Source organism: Leopardus geoffroyi, chromosome C1 (assembly GCF_018350155.1).
Source record: "Leopardus geoffroyi isolate Oge1 chromosome C1, O.geoffroyi_Oge1_pat1.0, whole genome shotgun sequence".
Classification (NCBI taxonomy): domain Eukaryota; kingdom Metazoa; phylum Chordata; class Mammalia; order Carnivora; family Felidae; genus Leopardus; species Leopardus geoffroyi.
The window spans coordinates 24,738,083-24,754,867 of record NC_059328.1 but is presented as its reverse complement, the minus strand read 5'-3'; the positions used below and the strand labels follow the sequence as shown (position 1 = coordinate 24,754,867).

Below are 16,785 nucleotides of genomic sequence, written 5' to 3'. Positions count from 1 at the left end.
TTCACGGAGAAATGATAGTATTTGATGCTGTGCCACTGTGGTAGGCATGTGCTGGGCATGTTCATAAGCCACTTCAAAGGAATGCCATTCTCAAAGATTCAACTGCCAGCAAAGAGGGGAAAGCAGAAGGCAAGCCAACAGCAAGGAGGTTATTATAGTCTAGAAAGTAGTAGTAAGAATCTGACAAAAACTAGGGTGTGTAGTAGAAACAGGAAAGTAAGTATGTAAGTGTGTATCCTGTAAGAGGAGTATAGATATGACCCTGCAGACAGACAATGTTAAACCTGGTAAGTGAACTAGACTTAGAAGTCTAGTGATAATAGAAAACTCTTGAGTTTCCAAGTTGGAAGAGCTGGAGAAGACACTAGAGCCATATAGGAAACAGGAAAATCAGGAGGAAAGGGGAGTAAGGTAAAGGGGGAGAGAAGTTTGGTTTCTTTGAGTCTGAAACACCACTGGGACAAGGAGATAAAGGTAACAAGCAGACACTTGAAAATGATAATGCGCAGCTAAGTGCTAAAGTCATACTCAGGAATAAACTGACCAGAGAGGCCAGTGGTATTCATTAAAGTCTATAAATATGAAGTGACACTACATCTCATTTACCTAACCTCCCCCAAATAAATGATTAACACTTACCATTTGCCAAACCTGCATGATATTATCTTCTGATACAGAACAAATCACCCAAGGTTCATTGGGATTCCAGGAGAAATCAGATATCTTGGCAGTGTGACCACCATGAATAAACTGCAAGAGGGAGAAAAACAAAGATATGAGGAACAGATAGAGGACAATAAATACAGACTATTTCAATACTACTCAGTGTGCGTAACATACCAACAATTCTGGTGGCCCATCTTCTGCATCTTCTGGGGATTGTTCCTCTCCAATTTTACTAGCACAAGAAAATTTTTATAAGTTAAAACATTTATCCTGAGTAACTAATTTGGGAAAGTATAAATAAAGTTAACTCCACAAAAAGTAACTAACACAAGATTTACCTTAAATCCCAGACGTTCAGTCTGCGATCAGTACCACTGGAAGCCAAAATAGTCTCATTGTGAGGCGACCACTGAACCTATAGTAAGAATGAAGGAAACAGAAAAGCATTTAGAAAATTCAGGGAGGGGCACCTAGGTGGCTCAGTCAGTAAGCGTTCGACTTCAGCTCAGGTTGTGATCTCACGGTTCATGAGTTTGAGCCCCACGTCGGGCTCTGTGCTGACAGCTCAGAGCCTGGAGCCTACTTCCGATTCTGTGTCTCCTCTCTCTGTTCCTCCCCAACTCACGTTCTGTCTCTCTCTCAAAACACAAATAAACATTAAAAAAAAATTTAAAAATTGAGGAGAAAATACCTAAATTATATTTAACAATTAAAACATTTTGTAAATAAAAGAAGAAATCAATGTATTTTAGATGTTATAAAACTTGACAGCTAGATAATATTGTTTCTTATATGGAAATAATCTATCACTAAACCTAGGAAGTCAGCTTTTGTTCTTTTTCACTTTACATGTATGTATTTTAGAGATTTTTAAACTTTAAAGTAGGCTCCACACCCAAAGTGGGGCTTGAACACACGACCCCAAGATCAAGAGTTGCATGCTCCACCAACTGAGCCAGCCAGGTGCTCATCTTATAGTTTTGAGGATCTGATCTTATCTATTCTTACCAATTCTGGCTTCTGGCTGAATGTAATCCAATTCTGACCTTAGAACCAAAATGCAAAACACATACACACAATATCTATTTTCTCAAATACTTACTATAAATTCAGTACTATAAAACTGATAAAAAATGACTCCTTACAATAATGACTTTATTAAAGTTAGCTACTACACACACAACAAAATCACATATTGTTACACTGTTTGATAAGAAAGTCCTAGGTTCACGGTACGGATAAGAGTGCATTAGTGACCAATACTTAGGGAGGAATTTAGACATACTCCTGGCAAGAATACCATTACAGGCAAGGACAAAGAGACAGAGTAAAGACAAAATGTTCACTGGAGAGGCTGAGAGTAGAAAATAAGGTTAAGTGAGACTAAGTGCATGGGAAAATGGCTCACCTAGAGACTAGTTCAGAGGCCACTTTCACACAACCAAAATTAAATTTGACCACTTTTAGGTTCTTAACACTTGACCATCTTTTATTATGGTGACTCTAAATGGGCCTTTCCTTGCTACAGAATTGTAAGCTCTTTGATGGCAAAGACTAGAACATATTCCTCACAGTTTTCCAGCAATAAGCTTTGAACATAGTGCAACATTTCTTGACTGAGTCAGTTTTTCCAGATTAAGAAAGCTTAAACTCATGAGGCAGGAAACATGGGAGCTAGCACTTTAGGCTTCAACTACAAAATCAACAGACATGGCAAGTTCTGGAAATAAGGTAAGAGACAAGGGTCAGAGACAAGAATAAAATCAGACCCTAATTTTCCTTCTTTTTTTGTGGTTTAATTTTTTTCAGTTTATTTATTTTGAGAGAGAGAGAGAGAAAGAGGGAGGGAGGGAAGGGCAGACAGGGAAGGAGATGGAGAATCCCAAACAGGCGTGGAGCCTGACGCGGGGCTTGAACTCACTAACTGGGAGATCATGATCTGAGCCAAAGTCGGACACCTAAACGACTGAGCCACCCAGGCGTCCCCAGGCACTAATTTTCTTAATACCTCAAGAATGTAAGTGGCCAATGACCAGTTTGAGGAAGTATAGAAATAACAATCCCAATTCCTACAGAGATTAGCATAAACATGTAGAAGGTTTTTATTATTTATAGTAATGGGATAAGCCACAAGTGTGCCTACTCACACATCCAGGTTTTCCTTAAAGAAAAAAAAAAAGCACATTAGTTTCTCTTACTTGGAATATTTCATCCTTATGTGATTCAAAGGAATGCAACTTAAGTTTCAGATTTCTCAGATCCCACAAAGCAACGGTCTACATACAAAAAGGAAAGCAAGAACAATCAATTTTTTTTTAATGAGAAGAAATTCCGTAACTAAAAGATCTCTGTGCATTCAAAGGAAGCCAGAGAAATTCACCCTATGTTTTTTCTTAAAATAAAACAAACTGACCTTGTCAGCTGATCCTGTGGCAAGAATGAACTCACTGTAAGGATTGAAAGATAGGCAGTTCACTTCAGCAGTGTGAGCATCAACTGAGTGGCTTGGTTTGGAAGTATTGTTTGAACGAGTATCCCAGCTTTGATAAAAAAGAAAAAACAGGAAAAAAGCTTAAAATAGGTAACAATATAAAACTTAGATAACAAAGAAAAAATTAAAACACGATTCTACTCACATCATAAGTTTCTGATCATCAGCAACTGACCCAAACAGAGACTCATGGAGCAGATGCCAGGAAACGTCTTCTACTACTGCTGTATGCCCTGTAAAGATGGTCTTCGCATCCACAACTTTTCCTTCCTTTGGAACAGCACTGATGTCCCAGAGGCAGATGGTCTTAAATGTAAAATTAACTATTATATAAATGGAAGATTCTCACTTTCCCACACACCCCCGGAAAAGAAACCAACTGATAACTAGCCCAGATTTGCTTCAAAATGGGAAGGATACGCACATGGTCATCTGAAGCACTAAGTAAGTGCCCACTGAGATTTGGGTTCCAAGAAAGCCCATAGCCTTCCTTCTGATGTCCACGGAGACGCAGGTCGGGGTTGCACTCTCCAGAAGGGTCTGCAAAGTAACCGACATATCAAGACTATCCAGAGCCCACTTCCTCCTTGGGTCTACTAAACATAATGGAATTTTGATCAAGAGTTCGAAGGCTCTTCATATCTACAGCGATACAGACCCATTATGATCAAAGAATGCTTAAAATTAAAATGAGCATCACTCTATTCTGTGTAAAAAAGCACTTTTTTCCCCACCTGGGTAAGAAGAATGAAGAATACCCACACATACCAGTATAAATCACCAGTATAAATTATACAAAGAATAACAAGCAATTAAATTCCAATTGAGTGGAGCAATGTATTCCCACAGCGACTCATTATCTGTATTTGAACTAAAGAGGGCAGGTACCTGGTTTGGAAGGATGTTTGGTATAGTCAAAAACAAGAACATCGCTGGATGGAGTCTTTGTTGCAATGATGCAAGGGTTCTGGGGCATATAGCGTGCCCTGTTTACTTCTCCTTCATGGTTGATCTTGATCTCTATTTCAATTTTTCCACTAACTGAGCCAAAACCTCCAAATTCTGTAAATAAGAAATTGCAAATGAGGACAAAGCAAGAGATACCCTATGTCACTCAAATGATGACACAGGCCAAGTTTGCTTTTTATCAGCAAACTGATGTAAGAGAAGTAATCTAGACATTTGTCAGCAGTATAAAGTGTTTTCACACCTTTTATTGATTTTTATTGCAATACTACACAGTAGGGAACAGTTAATATCCTCAAAATTTTTACAAAGAAAAACAGAAATCTGGAGTACCTACACTAATGTGTTCCTAGTGACATGACTTTGGCAGAACCTAATGTGAATCCCCATTTTTTGATTCCCAGTCTAGTATTCTTTCAGCCATAACTACACCAACTCTGGAGAGTTGTATAATTAATAAATATATATGCTATCTAAAAGTAGGAACACTATACCAATTCCACTTCAAAAGTAGGTTCTTGGGGTGCTTTGGTGGCTCAGTTTGTTAACCATTCAACTTCAAGTCAGGTCATGATCTCACTCACTGCTGTCAGCGCAGAGCCTGCTTCAGATTGTCTCCCCCTCTCTGTCCCTCCCCTGCTGGAGTTCTCCCTCTCCCTCTCTCAAAAATAATAAACAAAATAAAAGCAGATTCTCAAGCAATTAAAAAAAATTTTTAACCTTTATTTATTATTTTTGAGAGGCAAAAAGAGACAGTGTGCGAGCAGGGGAGGGGCAGAGAGAGACAGGGAGACAGAATCCGAAGGAGGCTCCAGGCTCTCAGCACACAGCCCGACGTGGGGATCAAACCCATGAACTGTGAGATCGTGACCTGTGCTGAAGTTAGACGCTTAACCGAATGAACCACCCAAGCACCCGTCAATAATCAATTTTTAAATCTCACTTAAAATACCGAAAGTGCTGAATAAACAGAACCTAAGTTACTATTTTAATGAATATTAGAGTACACAGTATGCCAGGTACTAAAGAGTTCTTCCTATACCATTTATTTGAAGACCTAGTTTGGAATGTCCTTTCTGAAATACCATCACATCATTATCTTTTCCCTATACGATTTCTTTTAGTCCAGTGACAAAACACAGAGCCCAAGAGGTAGTTTCGTTTTCCTAACCCCCACTTACATATGCCAACCATGATCCTTAGCTGAAATAAACCAGGCAAAGAATAGATAAAAACATTTCTTATTCACATTTGACTACTGTATGCACTTAGTTCTCCCAAGTGTCACCATAAAATGTATAACAATATAATTTGTGATTATGTAAATCTTGGCAAAGCAACATATAAACAAACAAAGGTAGTTAACTATCAGCCAAAGAATTACAAAAGGCAGAATAAGATATCTAAGTAAGAGTCGGATGTTGGCCTAACTGCCACTTAGCTTAGTGATTTGGGGGAAGACCTTCAATTTCTCTGAGCCTCAAATACTTTATTCATAAAGCAAAGCTGTGAAATTAACTTGTAAATGAAAATGCTGTCAAGAGTACTGTTACTAAGTGTTACACTTTGAAGGACAAAAAAAAATTTTTTTTAAGTTTATTTGGGAGGGTGGCAGGGAGAGGGAGAATCCCCAAAAGGCTCTGTGCTGTCAGTGTTGAGCCCAACATGGGGCTTGATCTCATGAACAGTGATCACGGCCTGAGCTGAAACCAAGAGTTAGACAGTTAACCAACTGAACCACCCAGGCACCCCAGGACAAAAATGTTTTTAAAAAGCAAGGATATAGATGGGTAATATGGCTGGCAGATTAGATAACTTTCAACTTCCAAGTTAACTTTTAGACGTTGAAATGCAAATGTTTCATACAGGCTAAAAATCTAAAAATAAAAGCTCAAAATAGACACTAAAAGAGAAAAAAAACCACATTAAATGAATTTCCCCCCAGAACTCTAGACCATGAGCATCTATGATGTAAAAAAAAGAAGGCATGATAGGATGTGACTACAAGGAACTTTCAGTCCAAACACACAGAGATAAAATGTAACTACAGATGACTATGACAAAAAAGCAGAAATACCAGAAAACAGATACCAATAACAAGGGAAGAACAGCTGGCACAGAGTCTGCGGAACAAGGGTATTAACTACAGAATGTGGGGTATTTTGGTGTGGGATACATACTAAACAGAGGAACTCTCTAACTGTGGATAAAGTACAGTAATAAGTCAGCTTAGAGGATTCACAACTGAGTTTTTGTGAAGATGATGATTTATCAATTTAAAAAATAATTAGGGGTTCTCAAGTTAAAGCTGGTATATGAAAGGCCAAATCTGAAATAGGAAAGATTGAGGTATCAATGTACAATAATTAAATGGCTATCAAAGTCCAGTTATATTTATATTGTTTGCTTCTCTCCATATAAAATGGTATTTAAAAAACTTGAGCTATAATGTAGTATAAGTGCCTAGTTTGACAAATTTTTACAAATGTATACACTAGGAAAACCACCACCCAGATCAAAATACAGAAATTTCCAGCCTCCCAGAAGGTACTATCGTGTCCCTCCCAGCCAGTATTTTCCCCAACGAACTAGGTAACCGGCATTGACTTCTACCTCTAAGCCACTCTTTCAGCCCATAAAAACCTTTTCACTATAAAGAGTAAACTCTAATATCCGTTAACTATCTCATCATGATTTAATAACAGTTTATTATGTATAATTCAGACAAAAGACTAAAGATATCTTAAAAAAAAAAATTCCCCAAATAAGTTGCTAGAAATAAACTTGATATTGGACAATCTTGGTAACAGAGTCATTTAAATGTAAATTTTAGAGGCACCTGGGCGGCTCAGTCAGTTGTGACTTTGGCTTAGGCCATGATCTTAATTAGTAGGTTCAAGCCCCAAGCCCTAAATCCCACAATGGGCTTTGCGCTGACAGAGTGGTGTCTGCTTCAGATTTTGTCTCCTTCTCTTTGCCCTTCCTCTGCTTGCTTGTGTGCGCTTGCTCTCTCTAAAAATAAGTATTAATAAAAATTTTTTACATCTAATCTATTTTATAAGGGCTTAAAACGTGACTATAGCCAGGCTGAACCTAATATAAACACAAATTATTTTAACGTCAAAACAAGACTAAGTCAGTTTTTAGTTTTCACTTTGGAAGTTCAATGATCTTTTGAAGCTACCTGACATCAATTACCTAAAACCAAATGGGGTCAAGTGGATGGTAACTCATTACAATAGTTCAATCTGAGTGTCCAGGACATTTCATCTGAGAGTGAGAGAGACTAGTAACTATCTACTTCACCACCACCCAAGAGACACTATGATATTATGTACTTCCATCATTGTTAAGACCATATGGAGAGAAGCCTATCCAGTGATCTGAAGATGGGGGGGGGGGGGGGGGGGAAGAGGGAAGGGAAGTAAAGAGAAGAGGGAGAAATGGGAGATAAGCTATGTAACCTTAGGGCAAGTTACGAAACATCTGTGAGTATCAGTTTCCTTGTGAGGATTAAATAGGATGGTTTATATAGTGGTACAAATATAATTACTGGTATTTTAAATTGTTTCTCCATAATTAAACATTAATTAAGGGGGATGAAGCAAAAATTGGCTTGATGCTGTTCAAAAAACTCAATTACCAGAAAAAGACTTGAGTATATATGTTAAAAAATGCCACTTCTAAAACCAGTGAAGAAAATAATTTGCCAGCAAATGGTTTTTAAAAAATTGCTGGGGTGCCTGGGTGACTCAGTTGGCTAAGTTTCCAACTCTTTGATTTTGGCTCAGGTCTTGATCTCACAGTGGGATTGAGCCCCTCGTGGGGCTTCGAGCTGACAGTGCAGGGTCTGCTTGGGATTCTCTTTCTCCCTCTCTCTCTGTCCCTCCCCTGCTCAGGCATGGGCTCTCAAAATAAACATTAAAAAAAAAAAAAAAAAAAAAATTAAAAAATAAAGTAAGATAAAAAATTGCTAACCACTTAGAAAAATGCTTAGATTCCTACTCCATACCCAATACCAAAACAAATACCAGGAAGATTATAGTTTTAATGGTTAAAACATAAGTACCAGAAAACAACAGCTAAATATTTTAAAATCTTGGAATGATGAAGGCATTTCAAAGAATGACACAATATCTGAAGGACATCAGAGAAAAGTTGGACAGGTAAATCCAATGTTGCCGAGGGCATGGAGAAACATACAAATACGATTGCTATTGGTGGGACTGAATGTTTTTTGGAGGGCAGTTTTGTTCTGATCGGCCTTCCACTTAGAAAATTTATCCTATAATGGGGCGCCTGGGTGGCTCAGTTGGTTAAGCATCTGACTTCGGCTCAGGTCATGATCTCACTGTTTGTGAGTTAGAGCCCCATGTCGGGCTCTGTGCTGACAGCTCAGAGCCTGGAGCCTGCTTTGGATTCTGTGTCTCCCTCTCTCTCTGCTTCTGCCCCACTCATGCTGTCTCTCTCAAGAATGAATAAACATCAAAAAAAAAAAAAAAAAATTAAAAAAGAAAAACAAAACTTATTCTATAGTAAAACTATAAAGGACATATGGTACAAGTACTGTTTTTGAAGTCCGAAAATTGGAAACCACCTAAATGTCAAATAAGGGATAGTTAATTATGACACAGTATATAACCATCAAAAGGAAATTATGTCTAAACAAAACAAAACAAAAAAGGAGCTATGTCTTACACAAAAAGATGTTCAAGATACATCAGGCCAGAAAAGCCTATTCTATGCTATATCCTTAGTACCAAGGAAAAACCCTGGCATTCAGTATTTGCTTTGATTTTTAAAATAATTTATTACATTACCCATCAGAATATTGCTTTGTCACTAAACCAAAAATCCTATTTCTTTTTAAAAAAAAATTTTTTTTCAACGTTTATTTATTTTTGGGACAGAGAGAGACAGAGTATGAACGGGGGAGGGGCAGAGAGAGAGGGAGACACAGAATCGGAAACAGGCTCCAGGCTCCGAGCCATCAGCCCAGAGCCCGACGCGGGGCTCGAACTGACGGACCGCGAGATCGTGACCTGGCTGAAGTCGGACGCTCAACCGACTGCGCCACCCAGGCACCCCCAAAAATCCTATTTCAAAACAATTTATCTTCACTTTTTTTAAAGATTTTAAATTTTTTAATGTTTAGAGAGAGAGAGAGAACACACGCAAGTGAGGGAGGGGCAGAGAGAGAGGGAGATACAGAATTCAAAGCAGCCTCCAGGCTCTGAGCTGTCAGCACAGAGCCTGATGCAGGGCTTGAACTCCCGAACCGTGAGATCAAGACCTGAGCTCCAGTCACACGCTTAACCGACTGAGCCACCCAGGCGCCCCACAATTTATCTTCATTTAATAAAAAGAAAATTAATGCTCAGAGAGGCTAAATGATTTATCCAAAACCACACAGCTAGTGAGAGGCATAACAGGATCTCAAGCCAAAATCTTCGGATTCTTACATTCAGTGCCCACACCCGCAAACACTAATGCTTATCAAGAAAATAACTTCCCGGGGCGCCTGGGTGGCGCAGTCGGTTAGGCGTCCGACTTCAGCCAGGTCACAATCTCGCGGTCCGTGAGTTTGAGCCCCGCGTCGGGCTCTGGGCTGATGGCTCAGAGCCTGGAGCCTGTTTCTGATTCTGTGTCTCCCTCTCTCTCTGCCCCTCCCCCGTTCATGCTCTGTCTCTCTCTGTCCCAAAAATGAATAAACGTTGAAAAAAAAAAAAAAAAAAAAATAACTTCCCAATAATCACATCACATATATTTGGGTCAGTGACACAAAATCATGTTTGCAGATCATTACCTTAAGATCTTACTACTTTGCATTCTGTATCACCCTAAGGCAAATATGGAGTAATCAAAAGATTAACTGCACAGAACGATCCTGGCAAATAACTGGAGGGAGCTCAAAAGAACTTAGATAAAAAATGGATTCTGCTAGTCAGGAGAAATCTAAGGAAAGAAAGATTAAACATCCATTTTTTTTTAAAAGATCGCAAATCTCAATGAGAGTGTATCTTTTACCTCTTGGTACTAACTTGCGTTCAAGGGTAACAACAAAGGTAACTCACCCATTTCTACCTCTACTAAAAGGGAAAAAGTATTTAGTTAAACCCTTAGGTCATCTCCTAAAAATAGGATACAATTAAATGGCTCATTTAATTTTTATATACATATCAAGTGCCATGGTTGTCATTTCTACCACTTCAATCTGAGAAAGCGTAATTTAAGCCAGTGTTTCTTAGTCTTTTTTCCCCAAGAAACAAGATGTTTTATAAAACATTTTTTCTGACACTCTTGATGAAATTTTAATACCATAGATATCCTGTATATTTATGTACACCATGCACATCTGTGCTTTACACATTTAAAGAATTAAGATGGTTTTCACACATCCCACTCTCTGAGAACGAATTTTCATCCCCTTGGGGGCAATTATCTCCCAAGCTGAGAATGCATGCACAAAAACAGAAATGGCAGACTTTTGGGGCACCTGGCTGGCTCAGTCAATAGAGCATGCAACTCTTAGTCTTGGGGTTTTGAGTGTGAGCCCCACATTGGATGTAGAGATTACTTAAATTAAAAAACAATAAAAAGGGGCACCGGGGTGGCTCAGTTGGTTAAGTGTCCGACTCTTCATTTTGGCTCAGGTCATGATCTCATGGTTCATGAGCTCGAGCCCTGCGTTGGGCTCTGTGCTGGCAGCATGGAGCCTGCTTGGCATGTTCTCCATACCACCTCCCCCCCAAATAAATAAACATAAGGAAAACGACAACAACAACAAAAACCTCCTTAGTAGATAGAGGTTTATAGAAAAGGCACAGAACCATGTTATGTGTTAAGTAGCTCTTCTGAGACTTAATATCTGTACTGTAAACCCAGGCTTTCCAAAGCTCAAAATCTTATTACTAACTTGACAGGCTAATTTATCAAACTTAACATTCGTTTCATGATACTTCAAAAATATAAAAAATATAACCCACACATTATTCCTTCTTTTGTTTTTAAGATTCCTACCTCCTTTCTCACTATCGTAGTGGGAAGCATCAAACTGAGCATCATCGTTAGGGAGCTGCACACTGGCTATCACAAGGTGGTTTTGTTCATCCGACGTGTGTGTTCCCAGGACAAGTCGATGAATGCTGAAGTCTTTCCCTTCTGGTCTGTTAACAGCAACATATGGTCACTATTCAAATTAGCAACACTGATAGAGACAATGAAGTAGTGATATACATATACATGCAAAAAGGCACAATTATAACCAGGTTTTGAGAGGACAAAGTCATTATGAGCCACATTTCTAACTTAAAAAAAAAATTTTTAACGTTTATTTACTTTTGAGAGATAGACAGCATGAGCAAAGGAGGGGCAGAGAGAGAGGAAGACACAGAATCCAAAGCAGGCTCCAGGCTCCAAGCTGTCAGCACAGAGCCTGACGCGGGGCTTGAACTCACGAATTGTGAGATCATGACCTGAGCTGAAGTTGGACACTTAACTGACTGAGCCACCCAGGCATCCCTACACATTTCTGACTTTTAATGTATCTTCCATAGAGAAGACTACATAGCACTTAATAGGACTACACAGCACTTAATTTTCTTAACTTGACAAAAAACTTATAATTACTTTGGGTAAAACATCTAACAGAATAAAATGTGAATTAATTTCTCACCCTCCACAATGGGTTGGAGGTAAACAAAGTAATTGCTGGGTACACTAATGCTTCAGGTTACTTCATTAATTTCATTAAAAGGTATAGGAAAGAAAATAATTATTAGATAAACTAATTGTTCAAATATTTACTAAGTGCCTAATCAGTGACACATTGTGCCAAAAACTACGAAGTACAAAAAATGATTAAGACATGATTCATGCCCTTAAAAAACCAGGGGCAATTAATCACATATACAAATAATTAAAATACAAGTCAATAAATACATGAAACGTACATAAGAATATGAGAATTTAAAAATAAATAAATAGGGGCGCCTGGGTGGCTCAGTTGATTAAGCAACTGATGTCGGCTCAGGTCATGATCTCGCAGTTTGTTGAGTTCGAGCCCTGCATCGGGCTCTGTGCTGACAGCTCAGAGCCTGGAGCCTGCTTCAGATTCTGTGTCTCCCTCTCTCTGCCCCTCCCCTACTCTCGCTCTGTGACTGTCTCCCAATAATAAATAAACGTTAAAAAAAATTTAAATAAATAAATAAATAAATAAATAAGATTGCTTCTGTAATTAAAGAAGTATTCATGAAAGAGGTGATACTTGAGCAGATATCAAAATGAGAGATAAAACCTAGAAGAGACAAGGGTTTTGAAAGACAGTATTCCAAAGAAAGGGAACTGAGCAAAGGGCAGGTCTACAAAATGCCAGATATCATGTTAAACACTTACAAACCATGCATCAAAAGATGAAGATGAACTTGAGGTTTAGGAAAATTAGGCAACTTGCCTAAGATCACACAACTACTAGAGGGGCACCTGGCTGGCTCAGTTGGTAGAGCATATGGCTTTAGATCTTGGGGGTCCTGAGTTTAAACCTCACGTTGGGTGTAGAGATTACTTTAAAAATAAACAAAAGAACTCACACCTACTAGGACCAACATCCCAACTGACCTTGGACATGGCAAAATGGAAAGAGAAGGCTAGAAAGCAGATTCTAGGGTACTGAGTGCCACCTTAAGGAATTCAAGACTCTATACTATAGAGGGAACAAAGGACCATGGAAAATTTCTAAGGACACAGCACCATTTGAATTATCACAGGAGGATTAATCTGACAGTGTAAAGTAGAGGTTCTTCAAGTGTGGTATCCGGACCACCAGCATCAGCATCTAGGAACTTCATCCAGAAAGGCAAATTAAATTCTCAGATCCACTCCAGACCTACTAAATCAGAAATCTGGAATGCAGGGCACCACAATCTATTTTACAATCCCTCCAGCTGATTACAATGCATGTTAAAGTTTGAGAACCTTTGGTCTAGATAAGAGATATTATACAAATATAATTCATTGAGGCTTATAAATGAACCATCAAGTGGAGAAAGAGAAAAACCTAGGAAATGTCAAACCAAAGTCAAGTATGCTAAAGAGAAATAGGAACAATAGGAGAAAGCTGATTGGGACCTCTATGGAAAGAATATACTCAGTTTGGAAAATGTCATGTTGGGGAACCCAGTAAGATAGTTCAGAGAAGACACCAGTAGGCTGCTGAAAATTCAGGAAGAACTCAGAAATTGGGTCTAGAGAGAACCAACAGAAATTCCTCTGCACAGAGGCAATAGGCATCTATATGCTACATAGAAAAAGTAGAGGAAAGAAAAGAGAATTGTCAACACAAAACTGGGAATGTCTACATTTAGACGGCTAAACAAAGAACCACAGGAAGTGGGGGAAAAAGATACTACAGAACTATAATAGTATTTTTTTTAAAAAAGGATATGAATAAACACCATCCCCACAAGAAAAAAAAGAAAACGAGAAAAAGACCAACAGACACAAAATACTAAACACTAAGCCAATAGATATGCTTGCTTCTAAGTAATCCTCGTCTTAAAAAAATTAGCTTTGGGGCTCCTGGGTGGCTCAGTCGGTTAAGTTTACAACTTCAGCTCAGGTCATCATCTCATGGTTTGTGAGTTTGAGCCCTTGCATCGGGCTCTGCACTGACCGGGCACAACTCTCTATCCCCACTCAAAATAAATAAACTTTAGTCTAATTCATTGCTTTCTAAATTGAGCTACTAACTACATTATATAGGAAGGTTTTTAAAAATATGCTTCCAGAATGATTTAGTAGGTATGCAGTGGCCAGTATTTGGGATCCACTGTTCCAATATGATGCATGCAGCTCATGATTGTGGAATCACCATTCAACTATTTTTCATCAATTACTCTGCCAGCTCCTAAATGGTTTGAACTACCATTGAGAACTCCTGACAGAAATGGCTCCACTTAACCTGAACTCAAGTAATTCTGATGATCAGTTAAACATGGGAATTCCTGGTCATGACAAAGCTTCTGACTCTAAATTTCTGGGTATTTTTTTAGAAGTTTGTTAAACATCATTAGGACAGATCTCCTCATTTTTAATGCCACTGTGAAGGTAGCAGCCTTGTTCTTAAGTCATTAGTAAAATTTGTATCAAATTTTATTACTTGTTGAGCTGAAACATGGCCTAATTAACCATATTCTGCAAATATCTTGAATTCTAAAGACATGAATTCTGAAGAAATGGAGTTATTTAATACAAAATGTAATTTTTAAATGCTATTCTGAAAAGTGAAACAGTTTTATAATAGAAAACACATTATTCCAACAGGCACACTGGTTTTTATAAAACCTTGTATTATTTAAATTTACCTTCATCTTTGCATTGTCATTTCCTCCTGGGAGCCTTTCAGGATACCCTAAATTGAGGCGATTTTTTTCCTTCCTCTGATAATTTTATCTGTGCCACTCTCATGATAATTATTTTTCACTGTAATATAGTAGCCCCCCTCCTTCAGTTTGGTCAACTACAGCCCCATCCGGAAGCAGATGATCTTCCTTCTGCCTTAACATCAGGTCAGTAGTAGCCTAATACTTCATCACAAGGCCCATGTCATTCACCTCACTTTATTTCATCACATGTGCATTTTATCTTCTCAACATCACAAGAAGGGTGAGTACAGTGAGAAGTTTTGACAGCAAGAGACCAGCTTTTATTATGGTACATTATTCACTCAGCTTTTGTTATATTATAATCATCCTGCTTTATCATTAGTCTCTTATTGTGCCTACATTGTTTAAACTTTGTCAGTTATGCATGTATAGGAAAAAACATAACACATAGAGTTCAGAACTATCCATGGCTCCAGGCATCCACTGGGGATCTTGGGCCATATTCCCTACAAATAAGGTTTGGGGGAGGGGAAATCTACCATACCATATACACAAGGAGTCGAGGTAGGGAAGGTGACTTATCTCAATTTGCACACCCTGATATGTGGCACCTACCAGACTCTCAATAAATGTAAGCTAAATGAAATATTATCTTATCCTCTTAGAGGTAAGTTTCTCACGTGTAAGACACACAGGTGATTAATCTTTCACTATGCATAATTCCCTTATATAAAAACCATCCCATCCTCAGGTGTTAGTTCTAAATATCCTAAGTATCTCTGTAAAACCGCTCTTAGCACACGTATCTATAATTATTAGTCTACACCAGCCTCTTCAACTAACTAGACATGTGCTCCTTGAAGGCAGGTACCATGTCATACACATCTTTGTACTAACCAGCTACTACCTATACATTCAAACGTTTTCCTGAAAGTACTAGAATGACCCATCATGGCATTTTTTGAAAGCTGACACGTTTTATATTATTTGGCCAACTATAGTTCTAACAGGCTATTCATTTCATATCAGGAAAAGAAAACAAATTTTCCCTTATCAGCTAAGTTGCAAAATTATTTTTACATTTTGTTTTATTTATTTATTTTTTGGCCTAGAAAAAAACATCACCAATAGGCTTTGATCACGTGCCCTCTCCAAGAGACTGGCGGAAAATAGGGAAAATCAATGTGAGAAATCTCCACTGAGGAGGACACAACAAAATAACGTTCAAAAGATTCACGTCACCTGGTTACATCTGGAAGCCACTGTGCAGTTAGGCTAGGCCACTCCAGAGCATGGGTCATCACCAAATCGTAAAGAAAAGGGGTGTTCTTTTTCCATATTTTGTACTCTTCATTGATCACACGTTCTTCTACTGCGTCATCAAAGGCTGCTGGAAAGTTAAAAACAAATTAAGTTAGCAAACACAAATGGAAACGGAGGAAACACTTCCAAAGCTACCGGCACAGCTCGATTCTGAAATGGAGATTTGCCTCAATCTCCCCCAGGCGGAGGTACCGACCCCCCTCCCTACCGTCGCGGGCCCGCAACCACTCTCGGGCCAGTCACTCCGTTAGGCGTTGGGGCGACGGCGTCGAGCTCGGGAGCACGCTCCGGTACGCGCTAGGTCCACGGAGCCGGCGAGGAGGCCCGAGCACCGGCCTCTGGGATAGGGAACGGCGTAGGCACTCCCGGGAGAAGCGGGCCGACCGACAGGGAGCGCGGGGAGGGACCAAACAGCCGCCGCCGCCGCCGCCCCCCCTCCCCCACCACTCCGGCAGCTCCACGCCGCGGCGACAGGCCTCCGCGCCGCTGGAACAGGCGCGCCGTTAGCCCGACCCGCGGGGCGATTTCTCCTCACGCCTTCGATGGTGGAGACAACACTCAAGAGTCGGGCTTGCCTTCACTGCTAGGCCCTGTCAAGGCCGCGGCGCCAGCCCGGCACCCCCGCCCTCCTGGGGCAGCCCCAGCACCCTCACCTTCCTTGTCGGCCATGGCGGGCAGGCAAGCCGGGGGGATCCCGGGGTCGAGCGTTGCGGGAGGGGCGGGGAGGCTACGGGCGCTCGCTCGGCGCGCGCGGCCTCTATTGTTTCCTGCTGCCCCTGCGTGAGGGCCGACTCGCGCACCTTCGCGCCAACACTGGCCAATCCGAGCGCAGCGAACCGTGGGGTGGGCGGGGAAGCCGCGTTCGCAGCCTATCCAGACGCGCAAAATCGCTTTCTGCGGGGCTCAGGCGCGCGCCCCTCCCCTGCCCCCACTCGGCCGGGAGCCGACTTCCTTCGA

General features: G+C 40.0%; 1 protein-coding gene across 1 annotated transcript in view; it reads right to left on the bottom strand.

Moving 5' to 3' along the window:
* The window catches only part of RBBP4 (RB binding protein 4, chromatin remodeling factor), a 21,254-nt gene extending 4,533 nt beyond the window's left edge, over positions 1-16,721 (bottom strand). Inside the window, exons 1-11 of the mRNA XM_045476531.1 lie at positions 16,482-16,721; positions 15,748-15,895; positions 11,144-11,289; positions 4,046-4,219; positions 3,582-3,697; positions 3,303-3,463; positions 3,080-3,206; positions 2,865-2,942; positions 1,005-1,081; positions 841-898; positions 640-750 (exon numbers count right to left, since the gene is read on the bottom strand). Of these exons, the coding sequence (XP_045332487.1) occupies positions 640-750; positions 841-898; positions 1,005-1,081; positions 2,865-2,942; positions 3,080-3,206; positions 3,303-3,463; positions 3,582-3,697; positions 4,046-4,219; positions 11,144-11,289; positions 15,748-15,895; positions 16,482-16,497 (1,212 nt within the window). The 5' untranslated portion in view covers positions 16,498-16,721. The remainder of the gene's footprint in view (positions 1-639; positions 751-840; positions 899-1,004; positions 1,082-2,864; positions 2,943-3,079; positions 3,207-3,302; positions 3,464-3,581; positions 3,698-4,045; positions 4,220-11,143; positions 11,290-15,747; positions 15,896-16,481) is intronic.
* Between the last annotated feature and the right edge of the window lie 64 nt (positions 16,722-16,785).